The sequence below is a fragment of the Lemur catta genome, chromosome 7, assembly GCF_020740605.2.
Source record: "Lemur catta isolate mLemCat1 chromosome 7, mLemCat1.pri, whole genome shotgun sequence".
Classification (NCBI taxonomy): domain Eukaryota; kingdom Metazoa; phylum Chordata; class Mammalia; order Primates; family Lemuridae; genus Lemur; species Lemur catta.
The window spans coordinates 49,533,751-49,553,585 of NC_059134.1; the positions used below are offsets into that span (position 1 = coordinate 49,533,751).

Below are 19,835 nucleotides of genomic sequence, written 5' to 3' on the forward strand. Positions count from 1 at the left end.
AAGAAACATTGTACCTATTAGCTGTCAATTCCTACTCTTTGCACCTCCTACCCCTACCCCTAGCAACCACTAACCTATTTTGTTTCTGTAGATTTGCCTGCCATGGGCAATTACCTTTTAATTGTCATTCATGGCCTGTCCCACTAAAATTCTTTTTATTTATTTTACATTATCATAAGAACAACAAAAATAAAATAGAGCCCTCAAAAATAGGAATAGGCATCACAAAAATTGTAGCAGAGTAGCCAAAAAAGCTGTTAAAACCAATAGCATCTGATGGCTTAAATAAATAGTCACCAAGCAGTAAAGGTGTGGCAGAAACTTCTCCTGGTCATAAGAATAGTAATATTTGCAATCAGGAAAGTTGCAAATGCCAATTCCTGACTTCATTGCTCACCAACTGTGTGACTCTGGGCAAGTAACAGATTTATAAACTTCAGTTTCCTCATCTGTAATATGGGAATAATGGTGGTACTAACCTCATGAAGTTAGCATGGGGATTAACACATGTAGAACTTTTAGAACCAACCCTGGCACATAATAAGTGCTCAATAAATGGTAATTATTTTATCACTTTTATTCATTAGAATTCAATCATTCAGGTCAAATTCCCAAATGGAATTCTTAGCTATGCCAGCTTGCCCTATGCCACATTTAATTGGTATTTTCAAAGTCTCTATTCAAAAAAGTTTCCTGCCAGTAAAGTAATGGATCTAAGATACTGTAATGTAGAGAGAGAAATAATAACATTGATCAAGTATGATTAAGAATAGAGCTGGAAACCAGTCAATTTCTTTACAGCCATGTGTTCTATAAATAGTAAAAGCACTAACTTATTATTCTCACCTCACACTCATGTAACAGATTTTCCTTTTCTATATTAAAAGAAAAAATTACAGCACCAATAAAGCTTATATAATGATATTACACGTCTAATAAAACAATAAAGAATAATGTTAGAGCATTATAAACTACATATAATCTCTTATCATTGAAATGTTTAACTAAGACCCTAAATGTGTGACTTTTAAATCTGTGACTGTGAAATGAAATTGTAATTTGGTTTTATTTTCATAAATGTAAGGAAGTATAACCACCAATAGTTTCATTAATTTCTCTTCAATTCCAATATTAATGCCTTTTGCTAAAAGAACTGATATGTTAGATAATGTTATTCTTGAATATTATGTATTTTCTGTTCTTTTAAAAAGTGTAGTGGTCAGTAGTATTATGTCCCAATCAGATGATTCATGGTACACAACATTTTCATACTTGGGAAATGTTAACACTTTACAGTCCTTGCTTTGTAACATAAAAGAATTAATCACAGACTACACATTTTCATTTTCATTTGACCCTTGAGACAACTTAAATGACCTGGTTTGCATGGAGCTCCATTTTGGGCCCTCAAAGGCCTCTACATTATCAATCTGTGTCTACATTTTCACCCCAGGCTTTACTGCTCTTGGCATTGTTTTGTATTTGCATGAAAATTTGTAAATTTTTTTTTGCATGGGAAGTCATCAGTAATGTTGAAGTTAAATGTCTTAACATACCTTGCAATATCACATGCCATTAATTCTTACATGATTTTTTTTCTTTTATTTTCAGTTACTGAAGTTTAAATATGCTTGAAATGTAAAAGTGGCATGAAACTGGAGTGATGCAAGAATATTTAAAGTTACTTTAAGGACTATGATTTTTAACTGGGAAAATTTGGGGGCAATTCCCAATCTTGCCTTTGGATACCAACCCTCAATTATGAATGATGCTAAAACTATACTGAACATAGGTGCTGTCAGCAGAGTAATAATTTCTGAAGTGATACTCCTTTTTTTCCTGAGAAGGTATTTTTAGTATTTGACTGTAAAGTGTAAGATTTGTCCCCTGATTTCAGAAATTATTAAATATTTGATTTATTACTTTTTGTAAAGCCTTTTTAATTGGCATAAAATTAAGCTCCATTGCTATAGTGAAAATTTCTACCACCTAAAAAAGTAATGAATTACTTACTGAATGACAGTACCAATATTTTAGTACTTAAATGTGTCCTAAATGAAGATGATCACCAAAATGGTTACTTGATATAGGGAGTGGATGAGTATACAAAGAAAACAAGTTATTTACACCATTCTGTCAAACTTCAAATCCGTTAAGGGCGCATGACTAATTCCCACCAAGACAAAACACATATATCCAAACAAGTGCCCTTTCCTTCCGAGTAGCCACCTTGCTGGCTCTACATTTATTCCTACCAACTGCTATTGCCAAAACTGGTTTAGAATATCGCTTTTCAAATTATCTCAGTGTCTTTGGCACATTCATTTTAATACCTATATAGTAGCAAATCTTGTTCCTTGAAGAGTGATTTTAATTTTTTTAAGCAGCTAAAAAAACCCTCAGAGGCAAATCAGTCAAATAAGGATAGTAATCAAGCTGGCAAAGCGTATTTTTAAGATGATATGTGAATATGAAATTAATAAGACTTGCATAGCCTATAGCTTGTAAAATGACTGTGAACACATTTCCCAAAGAAAAGCCCAACAAAGCATTTACATAATAACAGCAGCAGTGAAATAAATGAAATTCTCTTAAGGAGTCTTTTAGGCAAGCACATGCTATTCACTTGAATGAATAAATTCTAATATCTATATTATGTATATATGTATAATTTTTAATTCAGCCTCATTTATAGTAATGGAGTAGTTTATATTTTTAAAGGCAGTCATTCTTGCATTATTTTAATCTTATCAGACTATAGATCAGTGACTGTCGTTTTTCCTGTTTGCTAAGTGAATATCAAATTAATACTCCTTTAGCAGCAGTTATAACAGATTTTGGTTGACTGCCTCCTGGCTGCTACCAACTAACTCTGTGATATTGGCATGAGACTCAATTTCTCTATGCCTCCCTCTAGCTCCCTGACTACAAAATGAGAGCACGAGGCTAAATTATCTTTAAAATCTCTTTTGAATAAAAATGGTTTGTTTTTTTGGCAGGGAGACAGAGTCTTGCTCTGTTGCCCAGGCTGGAGTACAGCGGCCCAATCATACCTTACTGTAACCTCCAATTCCTAGGCTCAAGTGATCCTCCTACCTCAGCCTTCGAAGTAGCTGGGACTACGGGCATGAGCCACTACGCCCAGCTAATTTTTTCCATTATTATTTTTTATAGAGACAGAGGTCTCACTATGTTGCCCAGGCTGGTATTGAATTCCTAGCCTCAAGCGATCCTCCCACCTTGGCCTCCCAAAGTGCTAGGATTACAGGCATAAGCCACTGTGCCAGCCTGAATAAAAATGTTATACTGTAATTATATATCTGTGTGTGAGATTATAATTATCCTATATCATAAATCTACACACTTCTGTGTGGTTTTAATTAAATCTAAACACAAGTAATTCAAATTCAAAGTATTTTACAAGAAATCTAGATCTATGACAAAAACTAGTTTCTCTAGTAAAGTTTTTTCTACCCGATAACGATAAGATGACATTTGTGTTTATGTTTATGTTGTCTTTTGTGAGTCTCCCAACCTAAAAGCTGCTATTATTATCCTCATTTTGCAGATGAAGATACTGAGGTTCAGAGAGATTCAGCTACCTGTCTAAGGTGAGGGACTAGCAAGATGTAGAGCCAAGACAAAGACTCGGGGTCTTCCACTTCCAATTTAAGACTCTTTCCCTCCATCGTCAGTTATCTATAACCAGTCTTTTGATTGGGCAGCAATTTTTCACAGGTGCCATCATTCAAAATTTACACTCCTTAAAAATAAAATCTGCCTTTAGAACCCTCTGGCACCTCTTCAGAGTATCCACTTGCGTCACTACAGCTCTCTGTGCTTTTACAAACTAGTTGTTTTGTCAGCATGAGTGTGACAGCAATTAGACGTCCCCTGTTTTTGCCCCATGCCTTTTCTCCTTCACAGTCATTCAATGACAAGCGTAAAAAGAGCTTCATCTTTTCACGAAAATTCCCATTCTACAAGAACAAGGAGCAGAGTGAGCAGGAAACCAGTGATCCTGAACGTAAGTAGATTCTCAAAGATAATGTCACATGCAACACAAGAGAAAAAAATTCTTCACGGGCAACACGCATGATGTAGGCTCTCCCACGCCACACTCCTAGGCAAACAACACGGCAGGCAGGCAGGTCAGGTTTACTACTGTGACCAGTGTTTGACTGCAGTCTGGATCCTTCCTTTCATGTGGCTTTTCTTTGCAGAATGCATTGGAGAGGGACTTGCCGAAGCTGGGACTTGCTTCCAACCAGTGTTTATCTTTGACCAGGACTATGTCTGGTTTGCCTTTTCTATCATGCAACTCTCTAGGGCTTAAGACAAATTATTTTCTTAATAGAAATATTGGATTCTATTGATACATATATATTTTTCAATGCTAACTAACTTGGAACAGTTAAATTACCTTTATTGATCACTTAGCACATTTGCTCACTCTTTCCCTCCCAACAAATGTTAAATACTTGCCGTGAAGTGAGCTTATACTGGTGGATACTAAGCCTAAGAATTTGTTATGAAATTTGGAGATGATTATTCCTCTAAGTGGGATATTTCTATGGCAACATTATTGACAGTGGGCAAAAATGGCGTTTGCTGAATCTTGCTTGTTTTTTTCCTTACAATTTCCTTCTTAAACTTTTCGAGTTGCTTTGCAAATCAGAAATTTCCTTCTTGAGTCTCAGCCCAGGGACTTTGGGGTGAAAGTTGTTTCCAAAGAAGAGAGCGTGGGATCCAGATTGTTAAGGCAACACGGTCTGTCATGGTAGTATCCATTTCAACTCCACTGACTTCTTCCTTCCTCTTCCGTGGCTGTTCTTCCTCTCTCATTGCTCTCTCTGGGGACTTCCATGCAGGACATCCCCGGATTAGGTGACGACGGTTATGGGACAAAGACTCTGAGTAAGTTTCCAGGAATGGTCACTGTAACTTTTCTTTTCTTTTCCTTTCCTTTTGAGTTTGGCTTTTGTTCCTTTTCTTGAGGGCCTTTCACTCCTAGCATGCACAAGATACGAGTTTTATTTGTTACCTAGCTGTGAATGCTCCTACAAAGTAATTTTCGATCGTTTTGTTCTGCATGTCAGCATTTAAAAGCAAAGCGTGTCAGGCACTCTAACTTCTGTTGCAGTTAACACCATCCCTTTCTGACCATGTGATAAGATCAACATGGTCCTGATGCCCACTGTCGCATCACTTGCTCTGCCGCCTAATCCCTCCCAAAGAGCAAGAAACCATGTTGAAAGAAAGGGTGAGCTAAATGTTCTAGTACAGCAAAGTAGAAATGTATTTTATGTTCTGCATTTTCACATGGAAATATTTAATGACCTCGCCAAATTTCATAATTGGGTTGTATTTTACTGTTAGTAAAGGAGCTATTTTGTAGTCAAAAGGAACATGCATTCTCAAAAAGTAGATATTAAGCTATTTGATCTTCCATGAATAATTATTTGTTATTAACTTTGATTTTTTTCCTGACTTGCAGTGATCCTGCTTGAAACGTTTGTATAATAAAGTTTTAGATATGTATTAATATGTTTTTCTAGCAGTGATTTATTAGCTGTATTACATAATCAGGACTTCATTTTATAATACAGAGTGAAAAATAAAATATATTAAACCTTTACATTTTCTAGTTATTCATGTCTTTAATCTGTGTCTCATTGCACTGAGCAATTAAAAAATAATTATCCTGTGTATCAGTACACTATGCTATGGTTTTTCTTCTTTAATAACTAACCCCATTGTGTAGGCACCAATGAAATAAGAACAGAGTTTTGTGTCTTTTGCAGCTGTATCAAATGTTCAATTTTTTTTGTTTTTTTTTTGTTTGTTTTAATTTAACAGCTATGGGCAACAGTTTTAGAAGCTGTTCATTTGTGTAAAACAAAATACTGTTGAGCTGGACTTTGTTTTCAGGGGCTGTTTCTATAACCCTGTGTAATGATACCCTTCATAATTCAAATTGTTAACTTAGAGAATTTATATATATATAAAAAAATATGAAACAATTTTATATATATATATAAAACAAAATATGATCAAGAGTACTGATCTTCTTAAAGATGAAAACTTTATTTTTGAGTCACTGTATGGAATATAATATGAACTTTTTCTTGAATTAGTGACTGAAATTCAAATATCGATTTCAACATTATCTGGATAGCATCAAGCACCACTAATGAGAATTTGTAAATCTCCAGTTTTAGAGGGGAAAGAAGCATTTTCATATCTTGTTAATAATGAACATCACTAAAAAGTAGTTGCTATCGCAGTGTCAAAAGTGTGAATGATTGATACCCTTTTAAATCCAGATGTGCAAATGTTTACTTACTCTTTAAAAATTGAACAGATTTTAAGAGTAAAAATATCCCAATTCAAGGTACTTAATAATGTACATGAAGATACAACTATCGTTGAATATGTGACTTGACTTTCTTTTCAGTAATAAGAAAACAGATTTGCACAGATTAGTCAACACTTCTTTCCCTAGTGCCCCTTTGCACTTGTAAAATGTTTCCCCAAATTAATGATGCAGTTCTGGTCATAGACCAAGACAAAGAGAAATGATTCGTGTGAATTTAACCTATGCTTTGGTTTTCATTAGTTTCATGCTCTAAAACTAATCTGTCCAATTAGCAAGAGCATATAATATCAAACACACTTTAAAGTGCTTATTTTTACTGTTAAAGAATAATGTTATATATTTTTTCTCTTTCTAAAAATGTACAACAAAAATATTTTTTAAATGTACAATAGTTGTCACTTCTTTAAAAGCATATATCATATATAACATCCCTGTTATATTAGCTAAGCTGTGTTTGTATGAAAAAACAACTTGGAATATCACTGTACAAGCATGTCTTCAACATGAATTAAAAACATATGTCATGCCAGGACTTGTGCTGGGTATCAGGCCATTTATCTCCTGCCCATTCCATTTCTCCAGAATTCAATAGCTATCTAAGCACATATCTTAAAATAAAAACAAGGAAATATTGAACTGTTTCATAAAACACTTTTTAGTGACTTGATTCTTCCTCCAAGATTTTCTACTCACTCACTGAAGTAGTAAAGATCTTCAAGAATCCTTTTTTATCCTGAGAATTAGTTTAGGAAGTACTTCAAAAGAAACAAAATTCAAGGGATTCCAAGTATCAATTGACAATTTAAAATTGTCTTCCTGCAAAATGCTTAGAGGTTAAAATAGAGAAACAATACAGCCAGCAAGAAAACAGTGTCTACACACCAGAAGCTCCTGAATTTATAGTCAAAAAAACATTCAGTCAAGACACATTGGCCTTTATTATGCAAATTTGGAAAATCAGAGCCATATGAAGAAAAATGCCTAGGTTGACATTATACATTTTTTTTGTAATTAAAGATACTTTCCTCAGTTTCTTAAAAAGAAGGAACAGCAATCAAGCAGCAGATTCCTGTAAAATGAAGATAAAGTTTTCATCTTCTTTATCTTATCTGAGTTTTCTTAATGCAGCCTCCTCTGCGGCCTTTTACTTGCCTTTTGCTCACATTTCCAGTAGCCTTGCATGAGTGTATTCCTTTCAGTTCTGGCTGCTTTCCAGTGCTTGGTATCTCTTTAATTTGCTGTGCTGTTCTTGCAGAACATGTTTCTTCTAATGCCAGCGATAGCGAAAGTAGCTACCGTAAGTTACTGCTTTGGTTTGCGGTTCTTTTCTTTGCAATTGCCTCATTGCCTGTGGTGGTCATTTCAGATTTTTGTTGTTGTTGTTTTTCAATTGCTGCCTTTTATCATCCTTATCCAAAGCAAATGGCTTGAAACGAAATCATCATTTGATGTAGAAAGATAAAAAAGACACTAGGGCCATCAGTGGACCCTTGTGTGATTTGTGCTAGCAGTAGCAGTCTTGCCAATACACAATTCCAACCTCAGTTGTGACCCAATGATTCAATTGTCACAGAGAAGGTATGTGAAAAGTTCAATGTGGTGAATTTTGACATTCTAACCCCCGCTAAATTAATTTAAACTCCCTGCAGGAGGGTTGAAAATTCATCATGCTTTTATTTTCCTTCTCATTTTGCCTTTTCCCTTCTGTTCTTGACTTCCCTTTACAAAAGAAATCTTTATAAATTACAATGTTCCTTTTAAATCATGTGTGAATCTTTTTCATCACTTTCTCCTTGATTAATTTTTAAGGTGGATACTATAATATATCTAATTTTACTTTTGTGATGGTTAGGGAAGTGATGAAAAAGTTTCATCCTCTAATGTAAAAGGAACTTACATTTTTTGTTTTTTAAAGTGAACAAATCTTCTTGGGTCAGAAAGCTTAACTGAAAAGGTAGGTAACTCTTAAAAAATTATTTCTGGTCTTTGTTTGATCACTGCAAGCCATTTGCTTGGTGTATGAAAATATTCACCAAACACCAAACACATCCTTTTGATCAGTTTTCGTGGTTTCTTGCCACCTAATTACTGGTTTTTGGTGACTAACATAGGTACATAATATTACTGGAATCCTTACAAATTCGATAATATTAATGTGTATTCCTTAGCAAAATGGGTTACACAAAAAGCAATTGCCACAGATATTAGATATTAGAAAACTGCAGGCCCAATGCATATGACCCACAGATACCAAGGCATAAATTGATATTGTCTATTGCTTGAATATTGTATTAATGGAAATCTGGAATCATTTTGAGTTCCTCCCCCATTATAGCATGGTACTTTACAAAACCATGCCTTTTCGAAGTGGAGTGCCAAATAGTGTTCCTGTAGTAAGACATGTAATTTGGATTTTGAGAAAGGCTTTGCAGAATCACATTTGTGACAGGTAGAAAAAAGGCACAAAAGAGAAAAGATGGCAGTAGGGGGAAAAGCACAAAAAAGAAAAGATGGCAGATGGAGATGGTGTCAAAGGAGGAAGATGATATAGTCCAAAGAATAAAATGAAAAGAATTGTGATGAGTTACCCTTGATCAAATGATATTAAAACCACCTAATTTTCTTACTGATAAAAGTCTTACTGATAGAAAGAATTCTATCAAGTCCTATTGATGGAAGGATTTAGAGAGTTCCTTTTCTCTAAATGGTCTTTAACATTTTTACATTCTTCCCACTCTTATAATTCTGTGATTATCCCAACTTCAGAAAAATTTTCCTCTCCCTCCCCTCTTCATTTGATTTTAAAATAAGAACCCAAGCTAAGAAGAAATGACCAAAGCTTGTGTTCCTGACCCCTGAACTGCCCTCAATTTAGTATGAAGAAAAATATAACTTATTTTTTGGGTTTCGTGAAGGCCAATGACACTAATTTCTTTGATGTTTAGTTTTTAATCTTCAAGTGTTGTGCTTCCATCCACTAGTCACAGATATAGAAAAGGAAAACATCAAACCTTGTTCTCTCAGTTTTTTATAAGGAAACTATATGGTCTACAAAAAATACATGCTTTTTAGAGTATTTTAGAGGCTCCTTTTTTATTTCAGAGGTGGAAATATTTCTCCCAGAATTATTAAGCTATAAAAATTGGGCCAAGGCTTTCAGCATCTTGACAAGTTTTTGGAGCAATGCTCCAAGATGACATCAATAATTCTTTTCACTCTCAAAAAGTAGGTGCACACAAATGTTTACAGAGTGAATAAAGGAAACACTTGCAAGCATCTTGAATTATCTATGAGAAGAGAGAGGAGTTGGAACTGGATTCTTTGATATTAATGGGGCAAATGTAGAGTCCAATAATCTATATTGGATTGGGTCTCATCTGAGATTACAGGAGGTCAGCCACTCAGATTCTTTTCTTTACAATGAACAAAAATAAGAAGGACCTTCACAGCTCAGAGGAGAAAAATGACATTTCTTTCTCCAGAATGGAAATATAAAAAATTCCAAAGGAATGTTTATTTATTCATTTGGCATCTACTATATGCCCACGTCTTCACAGATACCCTGAGACTCAATGTAAATATCAACTCACTCTGGATCTCAGCACACATATAGTGAGACAGGAAGATCAAGAAATGAAAAGATGCACAAAGTTTGACAGCTACTAAGACAGAAACCTGGCTCAAGAATAGTGGGAACATCGGAGGTAGTTTCAGAGAAGTGGCCTTTGAGCTGAGCTTTGGAAAGATAAGGAACTCGCCAGCTAGACAAGATGAGGAAGTAACTTTCCAGAAAGAACAATGGCACAAAAAAGGCAAAGAGGTTTGGGAAAGACATGTTTTCCTGAAAGTACCAACTTTGAAATCAGAATAGGCTATATTTTTCTAGTGAATTCCTGGTTTTTGCTGTAATTATGACTAATTGTATGTCTTGTGAATAGCAGTGTAAACAAATACAAAAAAAGACCTTCTTTTCACCAACATCCAGATGTTATATTTTAGTCTCACAACCATTCCACCTCCACTCTGGGGATAAAATGGCTTTTAAAAATGCCAGGAGTTAGAAATAAAGACCCAGGCCTCTGTGATTCATAATCCAGAGTGCACCATTCATACTGCATCCTGGAGTTACACATTGTGGCAATCTTACCTGAAAGTCTCATATGTTGCCTGAGATACATATGCACGCACACAGATGCGCTCCCTCAGTTTCTGTTAATAAATAGCTCAGATCTTTGCTGCACCATCTCAAACATTATAGAATCATTTTTTCCCAAGCCCAACTGTAGTGAGTACCAGCACACTGTCTAATTATGCAAAGTGCCATCTCAAAACTATCTTAATTATGGGCTAATTCCAGATTTCTGTCAATAAAGTAATAAAATGAAAACTTGTATTTTTGGCTGTTTGGTATTATACCTTTCAATTTCCCTCGTACTTGGAGGTGACAAATAACACCGGCAGGTATGATGCGGACTGTGCAAATCTCTAAAGCAGAAGACCTGCCTTCCTGGAGGCTCGGGAAAGCTCTTTATATCATCGTGGATGTGTGGCAGCTGATGATTATCTTTCTAACCCATTTGTGCTCATCAGTTAAGTAGGATTTTCAAAACAAGGATCTTGAAGAAATGATTTGAATGAAATTGAGGTGTTGGGATGAGGAAACCCAAAACCTCTCGAGTCAGACAAAATGGTGCCTATCCTCCTTACTCCACTCTTCTCAGCTATTGCCCTTAGATGTCTTTTAAAAGCAGTTTTTCATTACATCTATTATCTCATTCAATTTCTGCAACAAAAGTATTAGATATATTTTACATTATATCTTCCATATGAGGAAGCTGAAACTCCAAGAGGCTACACGCTTCACTAATAAGTGGTAGCACTGCAAGTCTAACCAAGACCTTTAAGCTCTGAATCGCGTACATTTTCTACTTTTTCTTATAGTTTTTCATCCAAGCCTCTTGACATTAACATTTTTTTCTAGTACATTTCAACCATTCTGTCAAATTAATACAAACAGCAACATTTATATAGCTTTAACTATGTACTAAGGCTGAACTTAAACCCTGTATGTATATTAACTAATTTAATCTTCTGAACATCCTATGGAGATACTGAGCCCCTAGAGTTCACTATGTGACCTTGAAGAAATTGCTCAAAGACTTCAAACCTCAGTTTTCTCCTATGTGAAATGAGTAGCTTGGTTTAGAACAAAGATGGCAAATAGATTCTAATCAAGATTAGAATTAGACCAATTGGTAATAGCTGCTGAAGAGTTGTAGTGAAAAGTGTAGTGAAAAGTGAGGCTCAGCAGTAATGCCGGGATGGGGGAGTAACACGTGCTGCATATTTGCCATCTATGAAGCGCATGGACTCCAAACCCTTCCTTAGCACGAACATTCTCTGGCTCCAAGATCCTAATTTGTTCTTAATAATCATCATATGCAGGCACCAAAACCTAAACTTACAACAGTAACTGTGCTACCACCGATTTTCACTTCCTTCACCTCTCTCTTCTCGTTTCCAAGAATTCCTAAAGGGCAGCAACTTGCTTTTCTCTAGCATGAAGGCATATTAGTGCCTCCCATCGTGACTTGCTTCCACTTTAAACACGGACGGTTTCCTGGGGCCTGTGACACAGTATTCTGCCAAGACTCTGACAGCTGCAGACGTCCACACACAGCTCTGTGCCGCTCTCCCACTTTCAGCCATGCGGCTGCCAAAACAAGACCAAGAAATTGTTTGTACCTTTTTGTCAGCTGATATTTGTTAAGTGCCAACCCCTCCAGAGCAAAAAATAGAAAAACTCCTAAGGATGACTATTTTGTGGAAGTGACACAGCAGCATTTTAAAAAAAAAAAAGAGCTGGTGTTTAGAGCTGGAACACCTGATGCCTCTCAGTGACTCTAACCTGATTTCAGCTCCTGTCTCTGTCCCCACCCCTGTGTTCATTTTTAAACACTACCTCTACGCCCCAGCCCCACAGAGATTCTGCTGCTTTCGCCCTTCTGGACAGTGCGATCTACTAAACAAGAGTTACAAAAAACAGGTGTGGCATTAATCTTGACTCCACTACTGACTAGCTGAGGAAACAGGCCTCAATGACATCTCGAGCCTCAGCTTGTTCATCTGTAAGACGGGGATCACTGGGGTACCTACCTCAAGCAATGGCTGTGAAAGATAACAGTGGATGTGAAAGCCCCTCAAGAGCTGCGAAGTACCATACAGACATGAATATTCTTTCCTTCGTTGCTGTGACTTTTTTTCTCCCCTTCTGTCTCCTTCCATTACCCACAAGGGCTTTTCATTCTTGAACATGGAAGTAAAATTTGGCTTAAGGTCCTGAATTCACAGCAATTATGTAACGCCCACCTGCACAGCTTCCCTGCAGGCTTCCTGGGTATCACATAGTACCTGATTGTCACAGGGCCTTGAGAATTGGCATGGCCGTGACACAAGGGATGCCACCATTGCTGCCTGCCGATACTGAATCAGCACCAGTACCTTTCATAGAGAAGTAAATCAAAAGGCAATGGATAAACCAAGAGCTACAGAACTCTAACAAAATTCATCAAAACGATGCTTTGCCCAGGTTTTCTGAATCACAAATCATACATACTGACATCAAATATCTTATTTAAAGTTTGCCTGCAGAATGTTCCATCAGAATGATTTCCAAGGCCCTGGAAAGAGATTCTTATGGAAGCATGATGTGTTTTATTTATTTAGAGAAAAACCACACTTTCCAAAGTGAAATGACCATATTGACAGAAGCACAAAGGAAAATCTACCTTTGACCTCGTTGCTCATCCCGATTCCCACGACTGAGATCAGAGTGCAAATTCACTGACACCTTTCTTTATGTTAAGCACTCATCTGGGCACTGGGGTACAGTGATGAATGAAACTCTGTCCTTGGCTTTGTGGAGCTCCCAGTCTAATGAGGAGGTGAAAGTATCACCCGACATTTAAAACTTTCGTTAACTCATGGTCAGGATTCTCCCCTCACATATTAATCATTTCATGAAGGTTTCCCCATAAAGTTATAGTCTAACACTGCAATGTTAGTCTACCATGCTTCTATGCCTAAAACTGTACTTTTTCCCCAAGCATTTTTATGCTATTCTCAATGCCTGTGACCTCTACATAGCTGAGGCTTTAGATAACAGGGTCTTAACAATCCATCACCTTCACTTTTTTTTTTCTTGGCCTAGACTCTGTAAATTTCAGTAGTTTAATTTATTCAAAGGGAATCATTCTTTTCCTGAATACAAAAAATTGTGAATCTGACTCCTTGTACACCAAACCCCTGCCCAAATGTGGGAAAGCCCCCTGAACTTCTAGGGCAGCCATGGGTAGATGCCAGTTAGGTTCTCTGTGCCTTTAGGAAGTAGTAGCTTGGCACAGTAGTGCCATTCTGAGAGAGCCCACCCTGAGACTGAGATAAGATATGACTTAAGCCTGGGGCCATTTCTCACACTTGAAAAAGAAAAATCTCCCCATCCCCACCCCACCCCAGCTACCCATCCTCCAGAGAAGACATCTATACTTCACAGCTGTACCCACATATTGCTTAACTTCCCCAAATCAGTTGTCATTGTCAAAACAGTCTGGTATTAACTTCTTTTATGAAATTAATTCACCTTTCACTGGTGCTATGGCTATTGAAGGAGGAGAACCTGGCATTGACAGACTGTGAATGTGCTTCAGGGGTGGTAAGAATATAAAGCAATGAGGTGAATTGTCCTTTGGTTTAGGAAAAGCTACCTCATATTCCACTCTTCTTCCACTATCTTCTCTAGCAGACAGGAAGTCATTTCAACAGCTCTAATAACCAATTTCCCCACCAAAGTTTAGTCAGCAATAAGCCTAATGTAAATAGGAGAGCAGTCCCTTCTGGGTTTGCAGCTAAATTGGGCTAATCCCATGGCCAATTAATTCATCAATTGGATAAAATAGATGATTGAAAAAATAATTGCCAAAAACCAATTTATTTTCCATGGTTATCTGTCGAACTTGAGGTCCACCCTGAATCTGAAAGCTTGCAGCAAATGATGTTGGAAGGGCTGACATTTTACTATTATACTTTGTCTTCCTTAGTTCTCTTTCTAAAGTTTCAGGGCATGGCTTAGCAGCAATTATAACCAATGGTGTAGGACAGTTCCCAATTTTAAATCTTCTTTAATTGACTCACAGCATTTTCCTGATGAATTAACGTTAGAGTACAATCCTTAATGTCCTGATGAAGTTTTTATATCATAAATGAAACAAGTAGACACTTGCTTTTGAACAACGTGCCTCTTGACGAAATAAAATAGAAGATGAAATAAAAGGTACAGAAATTCTGATTAGATAGTGGCAAACTATAGAATGCAGACTTTCCTGGAACTAAATGGCTTCCTTTTAGGTAGCAAATTTTTACGTTGAGGGCATGGCACTCCATTTCTCCATGTCAGACAGGAAGCAGTCTCACTGGGCACTGCTGTGCTGCAGATCGCTAGCAGCCAGTTACTGCTGAGAGTTATGACTATGTGATAACCCAACACTAAAATAGTGCTAAAGAGTTTTATGAGGATGAAGGGATTTTTGAATGGTTCAAGGAGAGAGCAAGGAAAATCAACCCTGAACTCTGTCTGTTTCCTGTGTTTCAGAGCAGGGCTTGTAGCTATACAATGTATATGAATGGTTGTTGGTTCACTGTAATTTTCCTCTCTTCTCTTCTCAGGAGGGCAAGAAGACCTCATTCTTTCCTACGAGCCTGTCACAAGACAGGAAAGTAAGTTTCCCAGCATGCTTTCATTACTGATTTTGGGGCCATAACAAGTGACACCACTGAAAGAGGGAAAGAGTGAAGGAAAATAAACTCTGCTTAATACTCAGTTGTCCCCAGAGAATACCCTGAGTTGTACCAAATGAACTTTAGGGTTCCTTCTAATCCCAGATACAAACCTCAGCAGAGTATAGAGAGTATTTTGCTCTGAGGAAAAGAAATTATAAAAGCACAAGATGTTATTACTACTAACAATTACTTTTTAAAGTCATGTCTAAACAATGGCTAAACAGCTGGTTTGGATTCTTTTTTCTCCCACTCAATTGACTAAAATCAGTTGTTTTGACATTGTGTAGGCATAACCAGAGAGTAAGCAAAACTCCTCCAAATGGTTCTTTTCGTTGATAAACACTGCAGTTACTTTTCCCTGTTAGTAAATCCCAGAAAGTAGGCACAGCCAACATCCTGAATGTTAAACATCAGTTTCCCTACCCGGGGCTGTATGAGTAATTTAGCCAGTGAAGTAATGCCCTTAGTAGTTCTTACTGCTTGGCAATTTCATCTTAAGACTCACCCTTGCAAGACAGTTTTGCAGTTGTCCTGAAGACTTTCTCTAAATCTACATCTTCCTTTGCCCTTCTGCAGTAAACTATACCCGACCAGTGATTATCCTGGGCCCAATGAAGGATCGGATCAATGATGACTTGATATCTGAATTCCCTGATAAATTTGGCTCCTGTGTGCCTCGTAAGTATCATTTTTCATTTCTCTAAGGGGAAAAAAAAAGTGGATCCTTTTTGAGACGCTAAAATGTAATTCTGTCCCTCCAATAATCTTTCCAGTGATTCAAATACCATCAGTTACTTATTCTCTGAGCACCTTATTTAACTTTTCTGCCTAACACTTTTCATCTATGCTGCTATGTGTTCTTATCTATCTAGTAAGTCTGGTAATGTCTTCTCTAAACTGTAGTCCTCTAGAAGTCAGGATTCATCTTTTTAGCCCCCTTAGCATTTAAAACGGCATAGGATTTATGGTAGGCATCAGTATATTCTTATAGGTTGATTGAAATGCCACTGAAACATCTTTTTCCATAAAACAGAAGAGATCAGAAACAAAGCCATATATTAAAATCATGTCAGGATGACTTAGGGTTATGTGTCAGGCCAAAAGCAAAACAGCCTTTTCCAGCTTCTGGCCCCTCTGAGTGTAGCCCTATAAGATTCTCTCTGTTCTACGTCTCCCCTCCCTCCACCACCACCAGACTTTTTCCACTCACTCACTCCCATCTCTAACCCCACTGTGGCACAAAGAAATGTATGGAGATCTTCTGTGTATGTGGACAGGCCCACAGGGAATTTCAATTCATTACCTAATGGAACTCTTAAATATGATGCCAACAAATATTTTTCTCCCACTCTACATTTTTTAAGCTTTATGCTTCCAAGTGTCCCTAACATTTCAGTACTGCAAATTTCACCTGGAATACTTAAGAATAGTAGGAATTTTATGCATGCAGTACATGGACAAAAGAAGACTAGGACTGATGACTGTATTTCATGAAATGGTTCCCAGCAAGGGTTCTAGGAAGAGATCCTGCCATAGAACATACCCTGAGAAAGTCTTGAGATAGGGAGGAGAAAATGAAACACCACTTTAGAGCAGCTTCCAGACTGATCTTCCACTTTTGAAAAAAAGAAAACAGAAAGTACTTAAGCACTATTTCCATTTTTCCTTCCACCTTGCATACTCTCTCTTTTTTCATTAATAGCATAAGTTAAACAAGAAAATAAAAATTACACAGAATCCCACCTAATACTCAGAGATATCATTGTTGATATTTTGGTATATTTCCATCTACTCTTTCATTTTAGGCATGCATTTTTCCATGTGATTGAGCACTTTTTTGCTTAAAATTATTTAAAATTGTATATAACTATTTTAAATGATTACTATATAATAATCATTCTTCATTTCTGGACATTTTGGGTTTCCCTATTACTCACTAGTATGAATTACAAGTAAAATACAATTGTAATTATGTATAATTATTTATAAATTAATATAATGAATATCCTTAAGGGTAAAATTGTGTCTGAAGTTTTGATCATTTTCCTAAGTCAATGCCTAGAAAGAAAATAACTGAATGAAAGATTGGAAATATTTTAACAGTTTTTTATTGATATTGCTAGATTGTTTTCCCCTTCTCTTCTTACCAAAAAATCTAGGTGGAATGGTTGAGTTGCTGACTTTTAGTCCCACCTTAACTGTGATTATCTTATTTTACACATTTTTAAATCTGTGAATATATTTATAACTGTATGTCCATTTTTTTCTCCTGTTTATGTGACACATTTTCCTGCGTCTTTGCTTATCTCATAATCTTTTATTTTGTGTAAGACATTTTGATGCTATGTTGTTGACCATCTGGATTTTGTTATTTTCCTTTATAGAATATTAAGTTTTTGTTCTAGCAGGCAATAATTTCTTGACACATCAGCTTGTCCCAGTTGTGATTTGGTTTTATATTTTGTGAAGAAGGGTCTAGAATAAGTCTAGAATAACTTTCTAAAGCATGATCTTTCCAAATTCTTAACCAAATGTGCAGTTCTGACTGAACTGCAGTGTCTCCTAGCACTATGTGACCTTCAGGTGCTCCATTTGGAAGTGGCCTCTATACAGAGAACTGGGGGTGAATGTCCCCTCATGTGTTTCTCTTCTCTCAAGGATTATACCCCTGAACTGCCTGTTGTCTGATGTCTGAAAATAGTTGTTCCATAAGTTTTGTTCAGTTTTATAACTATTTATGCCGGGAGGGTAAGACTGGTACTTGTATTATGTCATGGTCCTTTGTAGCACATATTTCTGCATATCTATGTTGAGGGTGTGGTGGATAAAATAGGTGTTAAGGAAATTTATGAATATAAGTGTACCTTAATTTTATTGTTTCTTATTTTATAAAGATACTACAAGGCCAAAGCGTGACTACGAAGTGGATGGCAGAGACTATCACTTTGTCATTTCCAGAGAACAAATGGAAAAAGATATCCAAGAGCACAAGTTTATAGAAGCTGGCCAGTACAATGACAATTTATATGGAACCAGTGTACAGTCTGTGAGATTTGTAGCAGAAAGAGTATGTTCACCAATCTTCTTACACCTCCCTTGAAAAAGTTTTCTAGGTGGCAAACTGCATTTTTTCGGTCATTACTCTTTCCTGATTGCAGCTGTAAATTTTAATTAAATATTCCTCTTCAGACATCCAAGCAGAGAATCACTTTAGAGCAATGTCACTAATCTTTGTTCTAATCTCAATAAAGTATTCTGACTGACTTGGAGAGAGTGGGAATGGGGGTGGTCTATAAACCTCAAGGCAGTTAACAACTTGAAGTTTATGGGGATTCACTTTGTCCTTGACTCACTATCTGAGGCCCCAGTAAACAACACTAAATTTATTAAGGAAAACTTACCACTTACTTTTATTTGTCTAGATAGAGATCCTCAATTCTTTTGTTAGAGGAAGGGGGTTTTTTTGTTGTTTTTTTTCATCTTTCTGAAAACTTGACACTTTCATGGGAGAGAGGGAGAGAGATGAGGAGGGCTACCCAGCCTGTTGCTGGCAGAAGTTCCAACTTAGAAGAGGTGTAGATGCCACAGTTCTCTTCTTGATGATAATTTCATGGAAAAGAGAAGAATGTTCAAGAGAGGACTAGACAGGAAGGCACCTGCATGTGACTTTAAGATCTACCTATAGAGCGATCTTATCTCCTGTGAAAACAGAGGACCAATTTCATAGAAGAAAATATTTGTTGAGTTGATTTGATTTGACATGACCTTTTTCAATGTACTGATAAAGAATTAAATAAGAAATTTTAATGTCTATCTGAGAATACACTAAGAAGTTCCATCTATTTTCCTGTCTCTCAAAAGTTAGGCTCTATCAGCTGTATGAATACTGGTTCTTGTCAGTGTCCTGGATAATTGCATCTATTTTCCTCTTTGAACATGTAGATACAACTTTCAATAACTTGAAATCTTCTAACTACTGAATAATCAAACGGCATTCATATGTTTGATATACTGTTACACTTTACAGATAGCAAACTTCGAATTTATTATTTAAGTGATAAAGGCTTGAACCATCTTAGTGTGTTTCTCATAAGAGTTCAAGTATTCACTGGACCCTATTCATTTTTATGTAGATATTATAGATGAGTTTTTAGCTCTTGTTATTGGTTTAGGACTGTTCCTATCTGCATAAAGTGCTCTTTTTCTTGTGTAAAGTTCATTTAGCCTCAGGGTAATGAGGCCATTTCTCTCCAGGAGGTAGAATATGATGTGGCAAATGTATCTACTTTTCCAGAAATACTTTATGAGGCAGCCAGCTCCTTGCTTTGGGCACTTACTGCAGTGGAAGCCAAATTAAATGAAGTGTGCTATAATGTAATATGGTTTGTATTTGTCGACAAACAAGAAATTTACATACTTTATGCAAGCCTCTCTCTCAGCATTGAACCACATAATATTTAAGTTAATTCTTTGTGTCTGTTCTCCACTGGACTGAGCATATTGAGGGCAGGATGCATGTAAGCACTAAGGGAATGTTTGTTGAATTGTTCTAAATTCGCATGACTCTGATTCTTCCAAGTTTAATGCTGGGCAGGGCAAGACAATAAGGTGTCTGCTTATT

The 19,835-nt window shown here is 36.5% G+C and overlaps 1 protein-coding gene across 14 annotated transcripts in view; it reads left to right on the forward strand.

Moving 5' to 3' along the window:
* DLG2 (discs large MAGUK scaffold protein 2) overlaps positions 1-19,835 on the forward strand; it is a 1,739,579-nt gene that overhangs the window by 1,710,957 nt on the left and 8,787 nt on the right. For 9 of the 14 annotated variants that reach the window (XM_045557224.1, XM_045557232.1, XM_045557230.1 and 6 more), the window contains 4 exons: positions 4,872-4,917; positions 15,101-15,151; positions 15,791-15,892; positions 18,109-18,281. In XM_045557224.1, coding sequence (XP_045413180.1) covers positions 4,872-4,917; positions 15,101-15,151; positions 15,791-15,892; positions 18,109-18,281 — 372 coding nt within the window. Of the gene's footprint in view, positions 1-3,927; positions 4,028-4,871; positions 4,918-7,634; positions 7,677-15,100; positions 15,152-15,790; positions 15,893-18,108; positions 18,282-19,835 lie in introns of all 14 variants that reach the window. The other 5 variants (XM_045557228.1, XM_045557225.1, XM_045557226.1 and 2 more) reach the window with 2 other exon arrangements.